The 24,361-nt window shown below is 37.1% G+C and overlaps 1 protein-coding gene across 3 annotated transcripts in view; it reads left to right on the top strand.

The window, feature by feature from the left end:
- hecw1 (HECT, C2 and WW domain containing E3 ubiquitin protein ligase 1) overlaps window positions 1-20,826 on the top strand; it is a 129,975-nt gene extending 109,149 nt beyond the window's left edge. For 2 of the 3 annotated variants that reach the window (XM_018094564.2, XM_018094565.2), the window contains 12 exons: window positions 570-666; window positions 2,168-2,251; window positions 2,413-2,522; window positions 4,215-4,335; window positions 8,116-8,229; window positions 10,148-10,300; window positions 13,116-13,214; window positions 13,941-14,070; window positions 14,362-14,508; window positions 16,811-16,925; window positions 17,596-17,794; window positions 18,882-20,826. In XM_018094564.2, the coding sequence (XP_017950053.1) occupies window positions 570-666; window positions 2,168-2,251; window positions 2,413-2,522; window positions 4,215-4,335; window positions 8,116-8,229; window positions 10,148-10,300; window positions 13,116-13,214; window positions 13,941-14,070; window positions 14,362-14,508; window positions 16,811-16,925; window positions 17,596-17,794; window positions 18,882-18,993 (1,481 nt within the window). In that variant the 3' untranslated portion in view covers window positions 18,994-20,826. The remainder of the gene's footprint in view (window positions 1-569; window positions 667-2,167; window positions 2,252-2,412; window positions 2,523-4,214; window positions 4,336-8,115; window positions 8,230-10,147; window positions 10,301-13,115; window positions 13,215-13,940; window positions 14,071-14,361; window positions 14,509-16,810; window positions 16,926-17,595; window positions 17,795-18,881) is intronic. The other variant, NM_001130278.1, reaches the window with a different exon arrangement.
- Window positions 20,827-24,361: the final 3,535 nt, after the last annotated feature.

Below are 24,361 nucleotides of genomic sequence, written 5' to 3'. Positions count from 1 at the left end.
GGGGGGTGCAGGGCCAAACAGGGGTTGCCGCCACAAAGGCCCCGCACCCCCAAGGTGCCCCCACCGGCCGCATCCCCCTAGAGACCCCTGCCACCCGCCCGATGTCCTCCCCTCAGCGAGCGTAAGTGAAATGCATGAAGGAAGGGACACCTGCGGCCAGGGGAGCTCCTACAGGGGTTGGGTCTGGGTCACCAGGTTTCTTCCCGGCGGCCCAGTCTGACCCTGTCCAATTGGCCTTATTTCTGCTCCTACTGACACTGGGCCCAAAGCTTGGAGCTACCACCCAGTCAGTAGGTGGTGGGTGCTTCAGGGTTCCCCTGTGTCAATGGATGCAGCAGCACTTGATTTGGAACAGAAGGCTATAGGGAAGCGCAAATTTGAAGCAAATAACTTTAATGAAAGTGGTTTTATGCGAAACTGACTGTGGCAAAATTGCGGGAACCAAAACTACAACAACATACTTATAACTACTTGACAGCAGGTAGATGCATGTTGGGGTCATAAAGAGTTGCCTACATTCTCAGTATAACATATTAAATCATAACCCAAGATATGTTTGTATCTTACAGCCTACAATGATAAGATTGTTGCTTTTCTGCGTCAGCCGAATATTTTTGAGATGCTACAAGAACGTCAACCAAGTTTAGCCAGAAATCATGCACTCAGGTATAAACTTTGCACCCCTGTAGTAAATAAGCCTTAGTACAACACAATGCAGGTTTATTCAGTGCGTGCTTTATTGTGTAAGGTGAATGCACCCAGTGAATGACAAAGGCTACCTGGGCCTTGGAAAAGACCCATTTTTGAACTTCGTTTCTCTTCTTCAACTTCTTTTTTCTTCGCCTGCCCATTTTGCTTCCTTGCAGACTAATTAGTGAAATGGTAACTGGAATTGCTTAGGTGCCACAACAATACCAGTTATTTCAGTTAGGAGTCCTACACAACAAGGCAATGCAAATCTGTAGATAAAGACACATATTTTTATTTGTAGTACCCAGGTCTCCCTTGCACATGTGCTATTCAAACAAGACATGTTTCTGGCCTAAATATTTTGCATATACTCCAGTTTGCAAGTAAAGAAAAATAAAGCAACATATTCTAGGGTCATATGGTAAATGAATCCAGAGTAACATTTTGAAACCACAATTTTAACACAATTTATGACTGGCGCATTTGTGGCAGTCATAATAAGATACAAAATGCACACAGGTCAAAACATAAATTAACATACTCTGCAACTGCAAGTCCATTAAGGTACAGCAAGAAGGGACATGAGTTGAACCCTACACTCGCTGTCTGTTTGTGTGCTAGGTACCAAACATTGCTGCACCAGAACATGCTGCACTAAAGTAGGTGCAACCAGCAATCAGGTGCACAACCCTAATATAGGTAGCAAAGTCCATTGTTTGTTCCATTTAATTGGGTGCCATTTTTGTGCCTAGAGCTGTAAATAAAATTAACTCCAGAATATCCTATTATTACAAAGTCTTCAGAGGCTTGTGTAGTGTATAAGTCAACTTAGCTGCATATGAAGTAACATTTGTTTGTGTTACCCCTCTGCTCTGTTACTTTTTGCTGTTACAAAAGCATCTTCATTCACGTGTTCTCTTAGTATGCTTTAGCATACTCACAACTCACAAAACCTATTTACAGTCTTCAAGTTTGGTCTGTTGGTTCACCAATAATTGGTATGTTATGTCTGTATACAGTGGAACCCATGTTCTACAAACATCTCTTATATATTTATGCTTTGAATGAAAACAAGAACAAGACAGGACATTTTCCCATGGCCTTTTGTCCACATTCACATTGAGAAACATATGTGCTAGGTAATAGCTATTTACTTTTAGGAGCAGATTTATCAAAATGTGGGTTTAATACATGAAAACTTACCCATATTCTACTTATTTCTATGGGATTTTAGAAGAGTATTTATCAAATGGTGAACTCTAACTTTCAACCATTGATAAATACGCTTCTAAAAATCCCATAGGAATGAACAGAACGAGAGTTTTTATGTAAGTTCTAAACTCATATTTTGATAAATCTGCCCCTTAGTATGGCATGGGCATTCCATCAACACAAAGACAATGCATAGTTACCAAAGAAAAATCATGACGTCACTGTTCTCATAAATATCTGATAGAGAGTATCATTGTTGTTACAGGGAAAAGATTCATTACATACGAACAGAAGGGACTCATGGATTGGAGAAATTATCATGTGATGCAGATTTGGTAATACTGTTAAGGTATGTTGTTTTTATTACTTAAATAAACTCAGGGCAAAAAGATCACAACAGTTTCTGTGGCTAATGTTTTTACTGTTCCCTACATCATGTAACTGGTGTCAAAAAATCATTTTGAAAACTCTGTAACAATGTTTTTATAAGTGGTGTTTTCCTCTTGACAGCCTTTTTGAAGAAGATATAATGTCATATATCCCTCTACAAGCTGCCTTCCATCCAGGATACAGCTTTTCCCCTCGCTGTTCACCTGGCTCCTCACCTCAGAACTCTCCAGGTAAAGGCCTATGTTAATTGGGCATCTCTGAGACAAAGAAATAGCATCCATTAGGGCCATAGTTTGAACAAGTCCAGGATTCCACATTAATTGGAATCTATGCCCAAAAAATAAGTTGTTTTTTTTTTTAAAATACAGTTTTGTTTTAGTACAAACTAAAACAAAACAGTTTCATTATTTTTCTGTACAGTACTCTTAAAGTAAAATAGCTTGTAAACCCACAGGTTAACAAGGAGGTGTTCCAATCTACTTGCTAACAATGGCAGTTGGCAATCCTATCTACTGTAATATGCAGTGGCAGAAAAGCCTTCTCAGTTACAATTCTGCTACTCAGCGATTGGGACTGCCACCCCTTAGTGCCAAGAAGATCAGAGCTTATTCTTCCTAACCATGGATGGGAAAGTTCTATTATTTTGGCATAGAATAAAGCACATATATGGTGAAGCACATATGTTTCTCCATAGCTGAATTGCATGTTAGCTGTTTTGAGCTGCTGAATGCCTTGCCCTGTATAGTGCTAAGTGCATCTCAGCAGCAACAATGAGCATTATCTGTGTAAAGTGTTGCTCCCTGAAGCAAACTGAATTTAGGGAACAAGTATTTACGAATTTATTTTCTGTAAAGATTTATTCAATCTTAAAGTGCTGGTTATTGTTCACTGTCATTACTACTACTACCAAACTGCATGCAAACTGACATACACACACAGAGAGAGCTGTACTTTTGTACACATTTTTTACTGTATAGTAATGAAGAGTACTAATCACACCGTGTAATTACTTTTTTATTTTATTTCGGTGATTTGCATGTCTAGCGCATTTATTGTAGTCATTGTATTGCAATTTAATTTCTGTTTAGTTGCTGTTTAGCTTGTTTGTGCTCATAAAATGCTTATTGCACAGTAAGACTAGTGAAATTGGAATTCTGATCACCAATCTATCTCTGTGTGAGTTTGTTTTATTTCTTCAATCGGTTTTAATGGATTTTTAGTAATTTTATTGTGTTCTGCATTATTCTTGTTCTATACAAGTCTACTTGTTCTTTGCCCATTAAAAAAAAGTGTGTTTGCTGTTTTGGGATTTTTACATGCCACTTGCTTTGGTAATCATACTTTCTACTACTTAAAGTGAAGGCAGTTGGTTGGTTTTGCTGTAGCTGAAGCCATAGCATCAGCCATGAAAATTCATTTTCCATTTCATATAAATTGCTAGATTCCTAGGGAGACATGTGGTTTCTGTATTAGTTGTATTGTTGCACATGTAGCAAAATTTGTTAACTGTTCCTCTATAAGTCTATATTATGAAAAATAGGTACTTTTTAAAATGTGACTTTTAAAGACTGTTTAATTTGTCCCTAAAAAATGCCATAAAAATTTGGCTGACAGAGAAAGTTCAGCTGTTGTTATTCTGTTTATCAAGGTCACTGAACTTATAATTCCCCTTTTGTCATGTGAAATACCTAACATGCAGCCAATGTATTTGTATTTAGCACTATATCCTTGTGCCTCGGGATTAATTACATGTAATATACATATCTACTTAATGTGAGGTCAGTGAAAATAGCTAAACACTTATACTTATTTTATAATTACTTATGAATTTGTTGTGGTTGCTTTAAATCTACATTGCTCTGTTTTTCCAAGGCTAGATAGAGTGCATTGTACAGTAATTGCCTAGTGTTGCTTATTTTCAGGGTTACAGCGTGCCAGTGCCAGGGCGCCCTCCCCATACAGAAGAGATTTTGAAGCCAAGTTAAGAAATTTCTACAGAAAACTTGAAGCCAAAGGGTATGGTCAAGGCCCAGGAAAAATTAAGTAAGTGAGCTTCCATTATAACAATAAAAACCTAACCAAATCAGTATCAGTATAATATCTAATATATAATATAATTCAATTTCTTGTTTTGAAAATAGTCTATTGTATATAATCAAATCATTTAATAAAATCAATCTTAAATAATCCTGTTATAATAACTACTTGATTATAACCTTTTACTGAAAACAATCTCCTGGAATACCCATGCTTTTGTAGGGCTGCAACCTGTACCTGTGCAGTTGCAATAAATTTAGACTAAATTGGACACACTTGAATTTTGTTTATCAAGGTACTCTTCTTATTGTATATCCGGTCCTTACACAATCATAACTGCAGACTGAGAATCAGTTGATTCGCTGGCATTCACTCAGTTATGTGTCTGCAACTGGAGCCACTGTGCCACCCCCAGTGCAGATTTTGGTGCTAAAATGCATTCTGACGGCTTTCACCGCTGAAAACTGCTGCTTGCTTCTGCATCCAGGCTGACACAGTGACTCCAAGTGCAGACACAAAAGAGAGAAAATATGAGTGAAGGGCAGTTTGTTGGCTTGCACTTGAACGCAGTCTGCGAAACAGACCAGTCTGGCTATTGTAGCCCAAGTGTGTTGCACCTACAAACACAACTGACCAACATCTTATGAAACACAGACTAATGCCATTATAAAAAAAAAATCAGACATTATGAAACACAGACTAATGCCATTATCAAAAAAAATCAGACATTTATTCAGTGTGAAATCTGTCTATTAATGATTCACAACCAGCATAATAGTGTTGTAAATACATTGCTACAAATTACAAACTTTGTATCTTAATAGAGCCACAGCCATAGTGTTTGCAGCTTACACTTCATGTTATTTTACATAATTTATGAATTAACAAATTGTACTGAATAAAAGAAGTGTAGATGTACAGTAGATAGGTTAAAAAAAGATATATTCTGCAATACATTTCCTTTACAAGATAAAACAGATCCTTTTTAGAAGTCTTACAGACTTCTAAACCCATAATAATATCCGCTGGTTTTTACTGGTGCTACTCTCACAGGAGTACTTACCAGCTTTATGAATGGATCTCTGATGTGCAATAAGTTTCCTCTATGAGTCCAGTAACACTCTTTGAACTGTTAAAAGCTCAATAAACATTCACCCACACAACACAAATTCCAATATACTTTATTCTAAATTTTAAAACCTTATTGATTCTGTTCATGTTGAAACTGGCCAAATAGGTAGCTAATTATTTACTGTTGTACATGTCTGATTGGGTCACCCCAACGTTTTGCTTATTCAGTTCCCTGCCTTCTTTGCATTTGCAAGCCCTATACTTTTATTAGAAACATACCTAACTTGCAGGTAAATTCAACAGAAAATAGGAACTTTTCGGGCTACCCGAAAAGGGTGCATCATATATTAATGTTAGGCCTGTGTCTAAAAAAATATATTTGAGTAATGGTAACAACTAAATGGTCCTTTTGTTATTGGTATGTGTAACTGCAAATATAAAAGTACATACATAATAGGGCTCATTTTCAGACACAGTGGGCAACTTGTGCTATTCCCCACACTACATTGCTTCTAAAGCCACTTTCATTAAAGATACTTGTGTCCAAATGTGCTCTGGGCACTTCTGTGTACTTGCACCCAGCTCTGATCAGCCCCTTCCTGCCTTCCGTTCTGAATTAAGTGCTGCTGCATCTATTGACACATGGTGCTGTGCAAGCTCTGGAGCTACTGTCACCTCCTGTCCAGGCAGTAGCTCTAAGTTTCCCTTAGTGCCCTGCATCAATAGACAAAGCGCACTTTCACATGCTGAACACCGTACATGACTGCAGATAGACTGCAAAAATATCTGGCATAACAGCGTCCTATTAGCAACAAAGTGTACCACAGTTGCTTTCATTTTGACGCTGTTATGCCAGATATAGTGCAGTTGAGTCAGACTCAGCACAATTGATTTTATGCCTGATTTGCAATGACAATGATGCATGAATTCTGGGAAAAAACATGGCATAGTGGAAAAAAAAACATGCCAATTGTGGCCGAAATTGCACTTTGGTAACTGTATCTGGGTAAGTGAATGTGCCCTAATAAGTTTTGTCCTTCTAATGTAATGTCTGTTCAGTTTACATTTCCATTCAGTAAATGTGCATACAGTTATACTATACACAGATATAAGTTGAATGTCTAATTTTATTGTTAATTGTGCAATTAATTATTATGAAATTATATTTTCTGACCCCATAGAGGATTAGGGGAAGGGCACATGGTGCGTATATCTGCTTCTCTTAGCCCTGTGTTAAGAGCCCTGAGAGGATCCACTTGCTGGCGCTCCTTCATGTGCCTGCATTAAGAATGCCAGCAACTGTGCGAGTGCGGGCACACAGAGTGGAGCGGATGTTGGCCTTAAAAACGCAAAAGTGGGCATTTTCCAGGCGACCTCCGATCCGCTCCACTCTACTAATGCGAAATGGTGTAATGCTGTTTTTCTCTTTAGCTAAGAGACCTAATCAGGTGATTTTACTTTCAGTGTAGTACCCTGCTCATGGCTGTTGCATTGGTAGATTTACTACCTGTGTAGCCTTGGTATAATTGTACAATTGTATTAGTACTTTAAGCATACACACAAAAAATAAGAACACATTTCAGTCATTCAGAATGTTCAATTGAGTGTGGCTATGCACATGTATGGCCACTAATAAGTTTTGTCTGTTTGACCCACAGGCCAATAGGTCAGATATTCCAGCATCTGCCCACAGTTTAAGGCTGTCAGGGGACACAGAGTTTTAAAAAAATACCAAATCTGTTTGTCAGTCCATGTTGTTTGGTATTGTAAGTTAAAACATGGAAGGCATGATATTTTTATAAACATAAAAAATACAATAAGACTTTTGAAACATGGAAAATTCAGTAGGGCGTATGTACTAATATAAGTGCTAAGTACAAGTACTAAGTTATTGCTAAAAAAAGATTTATTAGAGAAATGGAAAATATTTTTAAACTAAAATTATTTGGAGAGATGGTCATCCTGTAATTTGTTGTTTTCGGGACCCCCCGAAAGAGACCCCCCAAATTTGTGAGGGTATTTTTTCTTTGTATTTTATTACTTAAAAATGTTTTCATAACAAATAAATACAGGTATAGGACCTGTTATCCAGAATACTTGGGACCTGGGTCTTTCCGGATAAGGGATCTTTCCGTAATTTGGATCTCCATACCTTATGTCTACTAAAAAAACATTTAAACATCATTTAAACCCAATAGGATTGCTCTGCCCCCAATAAAATAGTTTTTTTAAGCCCACTGCTACTTACAATGTTGCAAAAATGACACTTAATAGAAAAAACAGTCCATCTCATCCTAATTAATTATGATAATTGTATTTTTATATATTAATAGAACACTATCTTCCAAAGCGTTTCACAAAAATGATATGTCATTTAATCTTTAGTATTGAACTAATCCTGAATTTTTGCAGAATGAATAGTAGAATTGATTCGAAATGTCTTGGAATCCTTAAGGATTGCCAGGTAAATCTTTGAGAAATCTGCCCTATTTGTATTTTTATACAGAATTCAGAAGAATGTCTGCAGCCCTATTTTTCTGTATGTACATCCTAACCAAACCAACTGAAACCTCTATTAAGGTATATTCCATTTTAATAGGGCTGATGTAATATTTCGCTTTCATTAAATAGATATATAAGAATTCCTTTGTCGTGGTACTTACCCTTATGTATAAATGGCTTACAATATACATGCATTTTTTTTTTGTTTGGTAGACTCATTATTCGCCGGGATCATCTTTTGGAAGGAACCTTCAACCAAGTAATGGCGTATTCCCGCAAAGAGCTCCAGAGGAATAAGCTGTATATCACATTTGTTGGAGAGGAAGGGTAAGTAGTAATATAATTTCATCTGCCAACTCCATCCCTGATAGAAAATATAAAAGTATTTCTATGTAGCACATTTGAATTATTAATATTATTGTTATAAATTAGCAGTTATTTACAAAGGGTTGTATGATAGTGGAAAAATAAATGATTTAACCTTACAAACCAACACAAATGGAGATTCTGCAGCTTTTGAAATCTCAGGAGTGATGAAAAAGAGGTTTTATTAGGAGGTGGAATGGGTTCCTGTTATTTTTATCTAGACTGTATGTTAAAAAGTATAAAAGAATCCAACTGAATGAAGTTATTCCAGAAGAAGGCTATAGGTGTGAATAAGATAAAATCTACTGCAGAAGAACTTTAAAGGTAGGTTAAGGTCAGTTGAAAAATGTGTTTGATGACTGTAGTTAACAGAATATTCATTCTGATGCATAAAGGTAGTGGGCACCACAGGACTGGGCAAGGTCAGCTAGCAGAATAATTCATATGGAAGGCACTGAGGTTAGTCCTTTGTGGGATATAGAGCCAGATGAGAACAATAACACTAAGGAACTATAGTTTTGGGGAAAAATGAGGTTCATTGTCAAGGATTAACTAACTCTAGTTTATAATAAGTAAATTGTTTTCAGCACTGTTACCCAGCATGGTAAAAATGTTCTAAAAACTATAGGACCCTGTGCAGTACCTGCCAGAGGGGTAGGGTGGTTGGAGGTAGGATCATGATTCTAAACATTGAGGTGAACACTGTTTTAAAGGTGATCTATATCTTAAATTAGAAATTGTAACCAACACATACTTGAAACACTGGCTTTTACATATTTGTAAATAGTTTTGTTTTGCACTCTTTATCTTTTGGCATGGTCTGTGTGATTGCACTGCATTGACATGGCTCTGTCCATTCATTGGCTAATAATAATTGGCATTTATGTGTGCCCTTGGCTTTTGTGAGAGGACAGTTGCTCTTACAAGCAAGAGGTATGCTATAGTACTTAAATGATAAGTAAGCCTTTTATTTTAAAATAAAAAACAGTCCCCAGAATAGCATACCTTTCTCCTGCATGCACATTTATTTTGTTTATCTATTACAAGTAGCTGAACTGCAGCTCTTTTACTTACTTCCTTGTCTAGCTTGAACCTCTGTCCCGTTTGCTTTCTGAGCTCTCCTTCCCTCTCTCTCTCCGATGATGACCTCAAAGAGGTGTATACTGGTCATGCTCACTGCTTCTGCTCCAATTAAAATCAATCAGCTATGCGCAGTAGGCACCTCTTCAGCTCATCACAGTCAGAGAGAAAAAGAGTTCACTGAAAGCAAAAGGAGGCAGAGCTTCACCCTAGACATGTAAGCAACAAAAAGAACTGTAATAGAGAAACAAAATAAAACTGGATGCAGCAAGAAAGTGATGTTATTCTGGGGGCTGTTTAGGGGAATTTTAAAATAAAAGGTTTACTTACCCTTTAAGTACTATAGCTCATACCTCTTGCTTGTAAGAGCAACTGTCCTCCCACAAAAGCCAAGGGCACACATACATGCCAATTATCATTATTAGCCAATGAATGGACAGAGACATGTCTTTCACTACCTGTTATGCAAACGGTTTACTAATTCTTTAAAATGGCAGTGTCTTGGTGTTTTTGGATAATCCAATGGCACATGCTGTTAGATCTTCTTTTTAATAAACATAATTTATATGCCAAGGTGTGTTAAATATGGGCCATTTTATGTGATATTTTATAGATACTTCAACTGTTCAGGGCTATAGTAAGGGCTAATTTGCAGCAATGCTGTTAAAATGGCTTGCAAGTATTAATTGGTTACTTGATCACATTTCTGTATGATATATTGTCTTCATAAAGCAACATTATTCAACAAGTAATTATATTTACAGTGTTTTCTTTTTTGCTTTGTTCTCTTTTTTTATAGCCTGGATTACAGCGGCCCATCTAGAGAGTTCTTCTTTCTTCTCTCTCAGGAGCTCTTTAATCCCTACTATGGGCTGTTTGAATATTCAGCAAATGATACGTATACTGTACAAATCAGCCCTATGTCAGCTTTTGTTGAGAACCACTTGGAATGGCAAGTATTTTATTGGGGCTGGGGGTGTGGGAGATTAAAATGATAATGTAATACATTGATTTAATACTGTTTGCTATGCAAATGCTCGAACTTAGTGTACCATTATAAATGACATTTTTGGGTAATTAGTTATTGCATGAACAGAATGTAATGGATTGATACTGTAATGTAATCATCACAAATTTTTATTTAAATATTTTCACATTTCTTGCCACAAAAATACAGTTTGGATTATATTGAAAAAATATTACAGTGCTTACTAACCATGATTCAGAGTCCTATTCAGTACTATTATTTTACTAGGTATCTGGACCTCTGCAAAACTTTTAGACACACAAATAATATATATTATCACTGCCTGTATACAGAAAAGTTGTTTTTTGTTTTAACCAAACTGTGGATCATATTTAATTAAAATGTGTGTAAATATTTATAAATCACACACTTCTGAACGTACAAGCAAGTGTTTTACAACAGGTTCTACATTTCAGCAACAGCTGCCTGCTTTCACATATTTGCCATAGAAACAGCTGCAAAAGGTGTACAATGAGTTTATTATTTGTCATTTCAGCTGCAAAGAATTGACTTGATTCTCTATCGCACCAATCCCTTAGAACCCATAATAACCACTTCTAAAGTCAACATGTCACTTTATGCTCATTTGTCAAAGAAAAACCTCACTAGATTAATGGTTCCATGTCAACTTTGCTTGTTCTCCAAGGATCTACAGTAAATGGACATTAAGTCAAGCATCATAAAGTGACATTGTGGTTAGATTCTTTTGACCTCTATACTATAAATCTCTTTTTAACATCTGGACCGCCAGATTGGCTCATTAACTTAACAAAAACACAGCTTAGGCACTTATTCTTTTGACTTTCAGTTAAATATTAGCAGCTTTCCACATGCAGAGTTCATAGAGAGCCATTTAAAGTGTCCATTCATATATAGAACTTGTTACCATATGTTTTCAAAACAGCTATTACCTTTAACTAGAGTTAAATGCAGTGCCCAAATCTGTACCCTGCCGTGTGTAAGCTAAGGTGAGAGGGACTGTTGTATCTAAAACACTGGAGGTCTGTGCTAGTATATACCAACAGAATCCACATAGCCTCAATGCTTAACTTTCAGCCTTGGCCTCTTTGTGGTATCAACGACAGAACACATACTTATTAGTGGTCATTTGTGCAAAGTGCAAAAAAACAGCTTTAGTATATGTAATTATTTGTACATGCACACTGCTTTCTGGTGTTTCCAAATTGAACTCCAAACGGGATAGCCGCAAAAATGCTGCTTGTACTTGGCTTCAGGGTTGGGAAGCACGTAGGTGTCCCCCGTACCCTAACTAGTGCGTCATTCAGTGACAGCGGATGTTCTGCCCTATGGCAAGTGGTAAGGACCAGGATGCCCTGTGCCAACTGATGCTGTGATCTGCACCTTGTGTGGATTTTTTTATCTGGCCACAGCCAGACCAGGAGAAGAAGTGCTAGCCAAATGAGCACTGAGAGGCTCTTGTGCCCCCTGGTCCTTTGCACTCCATAACACAGTCTCTCATAAATGACCCCTATTGTGGTCTGGGTTACTGTCATCATTTACTGAGGATTCTCTTGGTACTTGTTGGTATTATTCAATGAGCCCACTCTGTATGTTTTGCAGTGGCACCGCTTGAGGGTTGAAAAAAAATTCCATTAACATTTGAAGATTTGAGGGAACATATTATGAGCCATGAACCTTTGGATACAGAGGGCACCAGTACATTTTGTCTGGCACATTTGCCCTATGCAAAATCTACTTCTAGTCCAATGCTTTGCGGTCCTTAAAAAATTTACATACTTCATATACATACTATACATCAAAATACAGTTATAAATTTCAATGAAAATATATAGATCGTAGAAAAAAGCTTACCCATAGTACAGGGTTGGTCCAGGTGCTTATGCCCCAGACCCTCAGCATTGGGGAGCCATATAGGAACAGATTAGCGAGATAGCAGGCACTCAGGAACTCCATATGAGTAAATTTAAAGCTCAAATCATAAGTAAAATCATGAGTAATTTATTGAGATAATACACATAAATGAATGCTTCTAAGCCTAAAAAATCAAAATACAGTTACTGGGAAAAGGTTTCGTAAGTATTTACATGCAGATAAGAAAAAAAAAATCAGATATTAATTGACATGAAAAAAATCCAAAAAATAAGAAATTATGAATTTAAAACAAAAGTATTTGTTCGGTACCAAAAATCGGTTTGGAAATGAGTGTCTTATACTCATTACACACTTATACTCAAGTACACACACACATCCCTGCACAAGCTGGTATAAACATTTATGTATCGACCGGTACAACAGGTGTAATGCAAGTGGGGCAGAGCCCCCTGCGTGTTTATTCAGCAACGTTTCGGGGGCGTACCCCTTTGTCAGCCCACAAAGGAGCCCCTTAATAATCACCTTCCCTATAGCTCCTTTTTAGGAGGGCAGTGTTGCACCTGTTAACTGCAGGAACAAATTAAAGAGGCAGGGACAGCTGAAACTTGAGACTTCTCTGAAATAAATGAGCACTTATTATTTTTATTATTATCGTGTATTTTTTTGAGGCATCAACATGTTCCACAGCATTGTACAATAAATGGCTACATACAGTAAACATACAGATTTACATAAAAAGCAGCATACAAGAGGTGAAAGGGCTCTGGGTAAAAGAGCTTACACTTATGTTTAATTTAAGATACTGCATCTTTAGGTTTATGTATACAACATAATATAAAACACACATCCTCCCTTATTCATAATTAATGGTTCCTGTGACCCCTAGGTTCCGGTTTAGTGGGAGAATCCTTGGACTTGCCCTTATTCATCAGTATCTGCTGGATGCCTTCTTTACAAGACCCTTTTATAAGGCCCTTCTACGGCTGTGAGTATAACACACAACTTGCACAAATGAATAACTTGCACAACTAAAAAGCAAATTTAACTGCTCGATACACCATTCATGCTCTTAAACTCACAAAATTATTCTATTGATTTCAAAGGAATCGGATATATAAACCTTTAAAGGAAGAGTTCAGTATAAAAATGAAACTGAGTAAAATAGATACTTTTCATTAAAAAAAAATAAAAAGTGCACTGTCTATCCATTTTACCCAGTTTCATTATTTACACTGAACTGTTCCTTTAATTTTAAAGGTATTATAAGTTATTTTCCCTATGGGGAGGGTCTATACTGTATGTCTGAATGGATTCTTGAGAGTATTTTAATCATGCCCTGTCTTATCCATTCTCCATATATTAGTGTGTATTAAATTTCCTCAAGTGTTGTGTCCATACTATCTCATATCCAGTCAGTGGCCTCAAATATATCATAATGTAATAGAAGATGAAAAGCTTGCACCAGATCTAGTAACCATAACAATGTATTAGTAATCACCATTTACTGTTCTCCTGCTTCAAAGCATACAATATAAATGGATGGTTAGATAGTTGGAAAGGAAAATCACTGGGAAGGTTGAGTGAGTACACTAGTTGCTAAAAGGTAAAATGCACTTCCATTGTAATCAGGCACTTTCCTAGGAAGGGAACTCCAAATGTGCCAAACGTTAGTATTGTGTAAACTTTAGTGATTTCTTTTTTCAACCTCTAGTCCCTGTGACCTCAGTGACCTTGAATACCTAGATGAAGAATTTCATCAGAGTTTACAGTGGATGAAGGACAATGATATAACTGATATCCTGGATCTTACATTCACTGTCAATGAGGAGGTGTTTGGGCAGGTATGGTAATTTAACCCAAAAATTACTTTTTCATGCATTTGGACAGGCAGATCCGAGCGATCACAACAGACATTGGTATCCATAGGTGAGGTGTCATCTGTTTTTTCTTTATGGTGGCTCCAGGCCTGAAGCACAGCTCGCCCAAAGACTGTAAATATATAAGAAGCTTTGGGCTCTACACAAGTTGCAACATTTACTTTTTGTACTGAAAATCATTCGGATTAACTGGTTTAAAATAAGCAGATATCTTGTAGCCTCAATTTGATGTTCCCCATTGTGGTTTCTTTTCAGGTCACTGAAAGAGAGCTCAAGTCTGGGGGTGCAAATATTCAGGTTTCAGAAAAAAATAAGAAAGAATATATTGAGAAAATGGTGAAATGGCGAGTAGAGCGAGGAGTCGTACAGCAGACAGAAGCCCTTGTACGGGGATTTTATGAGGTAAGCCGTTGGATATAAGCAATAAAGAGATCAAAAGACTCATTTTCAAACATATACAAGAAAATATCAAAATTCAGATGTAAATCACCATTTTTTAACCACAATACAGTGGTCCTTCTTAGAATTTGAGGGTAATTGCAGGCGCTCACCAAGTTACATCCTATACAACTCAGTCAGCTTCTTCCTGGAATTAATGTCAGGACCATGTTCACTGTAATTCCAGGGATCCATTTGCAAGTCCTTAGAGCAGGCTAAAGGCGCACACTAGTGAATGTTGCGAAGAGCAATGTGTGGGCACAAGTATCTTCCTCAATACTGGCTATGAATGCATGTCTGTTTTAAAATGAGCCTCCCTGTAAGATTTTTAACTGTGCTTGGACTGTAAACTCATTACCGACGTTGAAATAGCTTAAATATCCCATTTTCCTTCATAAAACCTACTGGAGCTGGTGCAAAAAATGACAAGTGCAAATAAATAATTCATGCATTCCTCTCTATGCAGTTAAAGCCAACACTTGTGTAAGTAAAACGTACAATTTGTTTACTAAGAGAGAGCATTTGTATCCAAACAGCTATCTAGTAAATGTTACATTGGCTTTTTGTGTGTGCCTGTGGCCTTGAGACCCATTTATTAACTGTGGGCAAATTTGCACCTTGGCAGTAACCATAAGCAATCAGTCACTAAATTAGCTTTGTGCAGAGTTTTACAGGAAAATCAGTGAAGGCGATTGGATTGGATGCCCACAGGTTATTGCATTAGTGCAAATGTGCCTACTGATTATTTACATTCATTTACACATTCTCCTGTAAATGTTTACAAAAATATAACCAATATTTGCAATATAGGAATGAGATGTTGGGATTACCCAGGTTTTAAAGGAGTTACTCAGGCACCCTTTATAGTCCTCTAAATGAAAGCAATAATCCCACATTATTTTGGTAGTGCTACTACTGCCACTAGGCTGTATACAGGACAGAATGTTAAGGCAGTCCCATGACAGTTAGGAATGTCATCCTGTAGTTCCCCGGAGACTTCTTCTTTGGACAATATAAAGAAAAGTAGTCACATGAATACTTTTATCATACTTGACAAGTGGTGTGGTGAAATTGAAACTAAAGGAATGACTGTATAGTAATTTGGGAGGTGAGAATAGATTATGATTGCAGTTGGACAACTTTGGTAGATTGTAGCAGTGTGTTCTTGTATTTTATACTGGAGAAAGCAATGTACACTTAAAGCTGCACACTGTAGCCATGAGGAGGTGCTGGAATACTAGAAAAAGGCAAATCTAGTCCCAAATCAAACTCATTTTCTATTTTCAGCACTGTAATAAGCAATGATTAAATCTAATAAGATAACTTATCCAGCTCTATATGGGCAGGTCAGGCGAGGAGGTGCATTCCCCTGCAGACATTAAATATGCAGTAAACTGATTTCTGTAAGAATGCATCCATTGCATGGCCATATCTAGCAGTGCAGCAGCATTTCTTCTGAGGAGAAAACTAATGCAGGAACTGGGGGAAACTTTGTAAACAAGCCTTTTGATTGGAAGATGATTTGCTTACACATACAGAAGTTATATACAATGCTGCTACAATGCAACAGTGGAATCCCCCTCTCTGGAAAATGAAGTGATTTCCCTAAATCTAGCTTCACTTTGCAAACGTATAAACAATGTTTTTACAATTGCCATTGTAAAATGTCTATATGAGCATAAAAGCCAGGGAAGGTATTTATGGCATGTTATAATAGAAAATGATGTTGTATATAAGCCTATTTACTTAAAGGAGGTCTAAATACTGTAAGGAATATTGCTCGATAAAGCTTTTTTGCAGGTCTCCAACATCAGCAACATCATTAAAATGAAAATGCAAGAGAAAATCTTACCTCATCTGTAAAAATTAAGGCAGAATTTTAAAGTAAAATCTGTGCTCTTAAAGGGCATGTCAACCCAAATATAAAATGTTTGCCTAATTAAAAAAAAATTGTAAGCAACTTTAATTCATTACAGATGTATGAAGGGGGTGCTAGGCATGTACCTCTTCTGTATGCCTACCCTTAGTTCAGCCTCCTGGAATATGAGCTTGTCAATCCTTACCACTCTACTTGTCACTGCGAACTTGGGGGGCACCATTCCACTTTTGCCTCATACACTCTACACCAATCAGATAGAGGCAAGATTAAACTGATCATCATGCTAATAGTCAAACATTCAGTAAAATACTTGCCACCTTACATACTACACAACTCCTTTAGGGACAGACTAAAGTTTTTTCAACATTTTACCTGTTTTTGTTTCAGGTGGTAGATTCAAGGCTTGTATCTGTATTTGATGCAAGAGAACTTGAGCTGGTAATTGCAGGAACTGCTGAAATTGACCTCAATGACTGGCGCAATAACACAGAGTACCGAGGAGGTAAGGTTATAGTGGGGTTTTTTAACTTTGTCAGTAGAATACATAAGCACAATGAATAACCAAGGAAATGTACAAGGGCAAATAAAAGCTATGTTCATAGTTGGCCAACTTAATAAACAGATTATCACAGAACTTGGATGGGGAAAGGAGTAGTAGGAGTAGTATGCATTAACACCTGCTGGGAGTAGAATGCCAATAGTAGAATTAGTTTGAACTAATCATTTTCATAAACTAAGTTCTTCTTTGTGAAAGAGGCAAGCCAGCTTCACGGACCTTGTCTTTAATGTCTAGTTTTAGTTCATCCACCAATGGAGGCATACTGTATGAGTGTTTAATTTAGGCTGAAAATTGGAATTTGGAATACCAACTAGCGGTCTAAGGAAAACGTGTTTAGTATTTCAATAACAAATCTACGCATTATCACTTAGAATAATAAATAATCACTTAAAATACATATAATCCAATTCTGTAATGTAATTCAGAGTCCAGGCAAGATTTGAGTTTAATGGTATTGGGAAGTTCCATGGTTCTTTATTACCCCACTGCCTTAGGAAATAAAAATGCAACCTGTCTATTTATAAAGGCTGTATGATTACATTTCTGCAACAGTTTCTCTCCATGTAATTTAGTCACTTCTGAATGACAGCTACTAACTGTATTTTGATCTCAGGATATCATGATGGCCATATTGTCATCCGGTGGTTCTGGGCAGCAGTGGAAAGGTTCAACAATGAACAAAGGTTACGACTCTTGCAGTTTGTCACTGGGACATCTAGTGTGCCATATGAAGGGTTTGCAGCTCTGCGAGGAAGCAACGGGCTGAGGCGATTCTGCATAGAAAAATGGGGGAAAATAACATCTCTTCCAAGGTATTATAACCAGAAATGTTGGAACCTGTATTACCTCAACCTCTGAGCAATTATTTCTCATCCCCGTAACCCATAACATCCAATAATTTGTTTCTTTTCACTATTTTAACTGCACTAGACTATTAGGGCAGAGGGGGCAATTTGGGGTGTATCTAACCCCTTATTCATTTCAATTGCAATGTCCCCTGGAAAAATGGTTATACAGAAAGTATTTCAGGACAGAAAGTTTCCATTGTTTCTGAGCAACATTTGCTTGATCCCAGAGTGCACCGACTGTTCTAGGCTATTCCACTGAAATAAAAGTGGGCAATTCCAAACATTTTGTCACCTGCCTGAGGTTTCTCAGATGACAAAACTCCCTAAAGTGCCTGATCTGCATTGCCCTAAAAGTCACTTGATGGGTTGCAGTAAGTTACTGGAGGTCAAACTCTAGCAGCGTGCCACTGTAACCCCTTAATTTTAATACATTAATGCTTAATGAACATGCATTAGCACACACAGCAGGGGCATACCTTGCCCCTTGGGCACTCTGAGGCAGCTCCTGCAATGCTGCGCTCCCCCCCCCCCACACAGACGTTACCTTTGCGAGTGTTGGAGTAGTGTGATGGGTGGCTTTTTGCCATCCCTGGTAACTTGCGGACTGCTGCCGCCTGAGGGAAGTTTCTCAACCCGCCTCATAACAGCAGTGCCCCTGGCACATGAAAACATGCAATAAAGAGACCTTCATATTCATATAGAAGTAAAAAGGACCATGATTATGTCTTAATTTATTGCTTTGATTTGTGGCGCTTTCACAAAGACAATTCACAGGAAGAAGCCTGATTTATGAGAGGAAATGATCTAAGAATGTAGTGTTTTGCAAAATTTCTGATTTGGTAGCTTATCTGCCCGTGTATGGGGACCCCCGACAGATATTTGCCCAAAAATTGGCTAGGTGTCGATCAGGCAGATTTAATTTTTTAGTTGGATCAATGAGCTTATGCAGTCGTTGCTCCGACAAATCCTATATCCATTGTTGTAATTGAATTGAATCCTCCTCATCTTAAGAATTAGAAAACTGTTTCATGCGGTAATTTATCTCTTGCAGGGCACACACGTGCTTCAATCGCTTGGATCTTCCTCCATATCCTTCTTATTCAATGTTACATGAAAAATTGTTAATAGCAGTCGAGGAGACAAGCACCTTTGGACTTGAATGAGCCAATACAAGGACATCTGGAATTTTCCTGACTGGTGAATTCATATTACTATTCCACAGACACAGGCTGTCCTTGTGGTTATGTTTTCACAGTGCATTTTTATTTCATTTTTTTTGCAGTTCTGTTACAAAAAAAAAGCTAATTATGAACATGCATGGGGAACTGGTTCCCTCCAAAGTCCTACCTTTTTGCTTTCTTCTTCAAATTCCAGCAATCCACAAAGTTGTATGCAATATAAAAACAAATTCAAACTGGACTCAAGGCTCTGTATATCTTTGCATACCTCCAAATTAACAGTAGAACACAGTTGTAAACAAGCATACTGAGGTCCAAGAAGATGACCCTTCGCTATATCTCTGGCCACTTAGCAAAAGGAATTACACAACCTGTGATCACGTGTCTGGATTTTTCAATATGTACCAATAGTAACAAGCAAAATATCAACATCATGTTAATCAGCTGGAACAGAGGGACACGGTATAGACAAGACAGCTCAGAATATAACAAGATATTCTCAGTTTTGTTAATTTTGTTAATATTCATTATTGTAATGAGGTCACATTTTCATACATTTAGGGAGGGGTGGTCTATCTGTTATCACACATCACAGTGAAAGCACAAATATGTGTTCTTTGCAACAGAGTGTCATAGTGTGTAGAAGAAAGAGCTACCGTCCATTCACTTTCCCACTAGCTTCAACGTTTACTAAACTGAAAAGCTCTTTGTGTGGAGTCCCTTCTAATTTCACCAAACCTTGTGGAGTTCCCTCTGAATTCACTTCCTGCGAAGTCGGTTTTGAGTTCACACCTACTTTATTGGATTGTACATATGTTCACTTGTTTTATAAAAATCATATATTTGCCCTGCTGTCAAACTAAATGCAGGTGTCTGTCGGTTAAGCGAAATTTACTTACCAAATCATCAATTTGCCATTTGAAAAAAAACTTATGAAACAGTTTTATTACTGTGATGCTAAGGATATCTACTTTTCAAAAATAATGAACCTTCCAAACATCAATTATCAGTTTGTATTAGGGCAGCACTGAATCCAGGATTTGGCCAAGATTCAGCAGGAATTGGATTCAGCCAAATCCACAGTCCTGCCAAACAGAATATGAATCCTTAAAATCATGTGACTTTTTGTCACATAAACACGGAAGTTGAAAAATTTTCGCATGGTTCTCTTTAACCCTTTCTTGTCCTTGCATATGCAGATTAGGATTCGGTTTGTTATTTGGTCGAATGGGGTTTGGCCGAAACCAAAAATAGATTTGGTGCATCCCTAGTTTGTATTACCCAGGACTATATATTTAATGAATGGTTTGTGTATGTTTTGCTAATCAAATGCTGAGGTCCATAGACAGCAGTCAAAAAGCAAGCCAAGGGGTCAGATTGTGCTATTCAGTGGCTGCTTACGTAGAATGCCTCTTGACATATCAACAGTATAGATGCTCTTGCTTTATTGAATAAATTGAATTGCAGAGAAAGAATCTCAATGCACACAGTTAAGCTGTTCTCTTTTACTGCATTTCATTGTCTGTTTACATAAAAAAGTACAAGCAGTAATACCCCCCTAATTTACATTTCCCTTAATGGGGATATCAACCCAGAATGTAAAAATTACTTGCTAGGAAATAATTGATATAACAATTGTTGTCTTTTGAGCTTGTAAATACCTTATTAAAGTCAGTTTTGTCCTCCATTAATCTTTTAGATCTTAGCAGGCAATGGCATCTTCCCCTGGAACCCTCTGGATTATGCCATGCATGCCCACAAACTGTGAATTTTATCTCCCATAATTTATTGCTGTTTAATAAAATTGCATTGCTATCAGCACCTCTCCCTGAGCAGGTCAACTATACCAGCAAATTTTTTATAAGGCAAAGAAATCTGATTTTGTCAGTAAAGTGGTGAAGCAGGTTTCACCATTAGGCTGTGTGCACAAGGAGTTGATGATAAAAGAGGCTATGGTCAAGAGGGGGTGATGGCAAAAGGTACTGATGGGAAAATAGGCTGTGTTGAAGAGAGAGTAATGGGAAAGAGCTTGTGTGCTAGAAGGGGTGAAGGTAAAGTAGGCTATATCCAAAGGCAGATGAAGAGGTGGTGCTCATTGGTAGGCGATAGAGAAAGTTTGACATCTTGTCCTCCAGTCTTTACAGCCAATCATGTAGCGTGAAGTCCAAGATAAATTTGTCATGATAATATAAAATAAGTAGCTTTACTCAATTCTTTGCTGGAAGGAAATTCCATGTAAGAATTACAATTAGTCACATGGTTGGAGTAGTGGATTATGGCATATGATGAAGTCTGAGGGGGAGTTACACACTACTTTAGATACATTGTAAAGGTTCTACAATGGTGGAAAAGGTATTGTTTAAAATAACAATTTAGCCATACTTTTATTTAAAATGCTATAAAATTGTCATATGGACTACACTATCTCAGAAAGTTGTTTAAGTTTCTCTAAAATTTTCACTTTTGGGTTGTCATCTCCTTTAAAGATCACTTTTACACTAAGGCCATATTGAATTGGCCTGTCAAAATATACACCAAAACCTTGAATTATTTTCACAATGTTCATCAAATTTAAATTTCATTGTACTATTATCTGCATTTTATAAAGCAGATTTCCTTTCTGGGATTTTGCCCCAATCACAGAGGTTTACATTTTACAATGCAACCACTTCTATAGCAATATAAGTGATGTACACATATGCAATGGAATATGCGTTACTCAAACACAGCATATCTACTCAGCGATAGTGTCTATCTTTTAAAGGTTTCAGAGGGTTAAAGCAAATGGTGTAGAAGAGGCCATCTTAATAGCGCCCCATGTGAACCTTATGATTGATTACTCTCAAAAAAGAAAATCAGGGATATGCCTGTGACTGTTAGTGAATTATCAATAGCAGAATCATTGGTGTCTTTGTTAAAGTTATAATATAGGGCATGGTAGCCGCTCTGTAATATAAACTGCTGCATATTTTGCTGTACATAAATTTGTCCAGAAGCACAAAACTTTACCCCTGACATTATCAGACAGGTTTCAGGCAGCAGATTTAGAGAATGCTCCCATTTTACAGCTTAATTTAAAGAAGCTGTACTGCATATACTGTATATATATATATACATAAGTTCAACTACAAGAACACACAGTGCTGTACAATTTAACATTTATAGCCAAGCCAACAATTTATACTAATCTGTGACTGAATTTATTATTTGTTAAACTGAATTAAGGCTTCATGCATAAAGGCAGATTTACTAAAACTCTAACATCTCATCTCATTTTTAATTTAAAATTCAAATAAACTTTTAAAGCAAAAGGAAGATCCTCCAGGGAAGGGAAGGGACATTTGCCATTGACTTCTACATAATCTCAAATTCTAGCTGGCGAATTGTCGGATTTGGATTTGGATTTTTAGCCATTTTGACGCATAGTAAATCTCTGAAAAGGCTCAACTTTTTTTTCTGCGACTTTTAGCGATAAAAATCTAATTCGGAAAAAAAAATCTGAAGGTTAGTAAATGGTCCCCTTTCTTAGGCTCATATACACAAATTCTTGGCCCGTGTCTGTCACAAAAAGAGGAAAGCCTAATTTCACACTTTTTTCCACTGCCTAGAAGTAGGGGTGTACTGAAACCAGGATTGGGTTCGGGGTTCAGCCAAGATTTGGCCTTTTATAGCTGGATTCAGCTGAATTCACGCTCTTGGCTGAACCGAATCCGAATCCTTAAAATCATGCGACTTTTTGTCACATAAACACAGAACTTGAAATTTTTTTGCTGCGCATGCAGCGATCTTTAATCCTTCCATAGCCAAGTTTGCATATGCAAATTAGGATTTAGATTTAGTTCGGTATTCGGCCGAATCTTTTCATATGGAAGGACTATAGTCATTTTTCATTTGCACATGAGATTCAGGCACTGCATAGGCTTATTGAACAGCAGGTAAAATACTATTTCTAATGATGTTGAATTCACTAGCCGCAGCTACAGACAGTACCTTTACAAGGGCAGATATACTAAGGAAGGCTGACCAAAAATGACAATGCATTTACCTTTAACAGAACTATTCATGCGTGAGAATAAACTGAAAATGATTACAGTACTAATGTTTAGTGCAAAATATAAAATATAGAGGGAATACACCTTAGTGATGCACCTGGCACACATTTCATAAATGTCATTGTAGGCTTAGGTTGCAGACATTCCTAAAAGGTCTACTCCTTTAATAATACAGGTGTGGCATCTGTTATCCAGAAATCTCTGCATTACAGGACAGCCATCTCCCATAGACTCCATTTCAATCAAAAAATTCAATTATTAACATTTTAAAAATGATTTCCTTTTTTCTCTGTAATAATAAAACAGTGCCTTGTACTTGATCCCAACTAAGGTATAATTACCCCTTATTGGGGGCAGAAAAAATCCTATTGGGTTTATTTAATGTTAAAATGTTTTTTTAGTAGTCTTAATATATGGTGATCTAAATTACAGAAAGACCCCTTATCCAGAAGACACCAGGTCAAAAGAATTCTGGATAACAGGTACCATACCTGTAAAAAAAGAAAAAGACAATTACATTTAGTGATGAGCAAATCTGTCCCATTTCACTTCGCAAAACTGCTAAAGAATTTGCAAAATGGCAAAACATAGGCAACGTTTTTTATGCTCAACTTTTTTCCTTACACCAAATGCATTAACCTTAATGGCCGATTTTTCTCACTCCAAATGCATTAAAGTCAATGGGTGTTTTTTTCTCACTCCAAATGCATTAAAGTCAATGGGTGTTTTTTTCTCACTCCAAATGCATTAAAGCGACTTTTTTGTCTCAGAAACATTTTTTTGGTGACTTTTTTTTCGCCAAATTTTTGGCGCAGTTTTGTGAAAAAATTTGCCCACAACAAAGTGCAGAATTTAGCTGTGAATTGCTCATCGCTACTTACATTCAAACCAAAAAGTTATATATATTTAATACACTGTTAATTAAAAGTTGAAGTCTACACAACATTATAAATCTTCAAGTTGAATCTCATTAGTATAGAAATAATGCAAAAGGATATATATCCTGAGTCTTATATTTATCCAGCAGCCAGGAGGAGCATTTACACATGTACGTTTATATAAGATAAAATGGACCATCATAATCATTTTTGAAAGGGCCCCTGAAACACTTTAAGTAACAGTTGAACCCTGTCCTTAAAATACACTTGAGGTCAATATGAAACTGTTACCTGTTGGGATTTCATTAGCTTTCATGGCACTAATAGCTCGGTGTCTGTTGGAATCTGTCATTACTTCACCTGCATAGCTTAATACTTCTGCAGGTTAAACATTCCAGGCAAGAGTCTTCCGCTGTCTCGCTT

Source organism: Xenopus tropicalis, chromosome 6 (genome assembly GCF_000004195.4).
Source record: "Xenopus tropicalis strain Nigerian chromosome 6, UCB_Xtro_10.0, whole genome shotgun sequence".
Classification (NCBI taxonomy): Eukaryota; Metazoa; Chordata; class Amphibia; order Anura; family Pipidae; genus Xenopus; species Xenopus tropicalis.
This window is presented reverse-complemented; position numbering and strand designations above follow the sequence as displayed.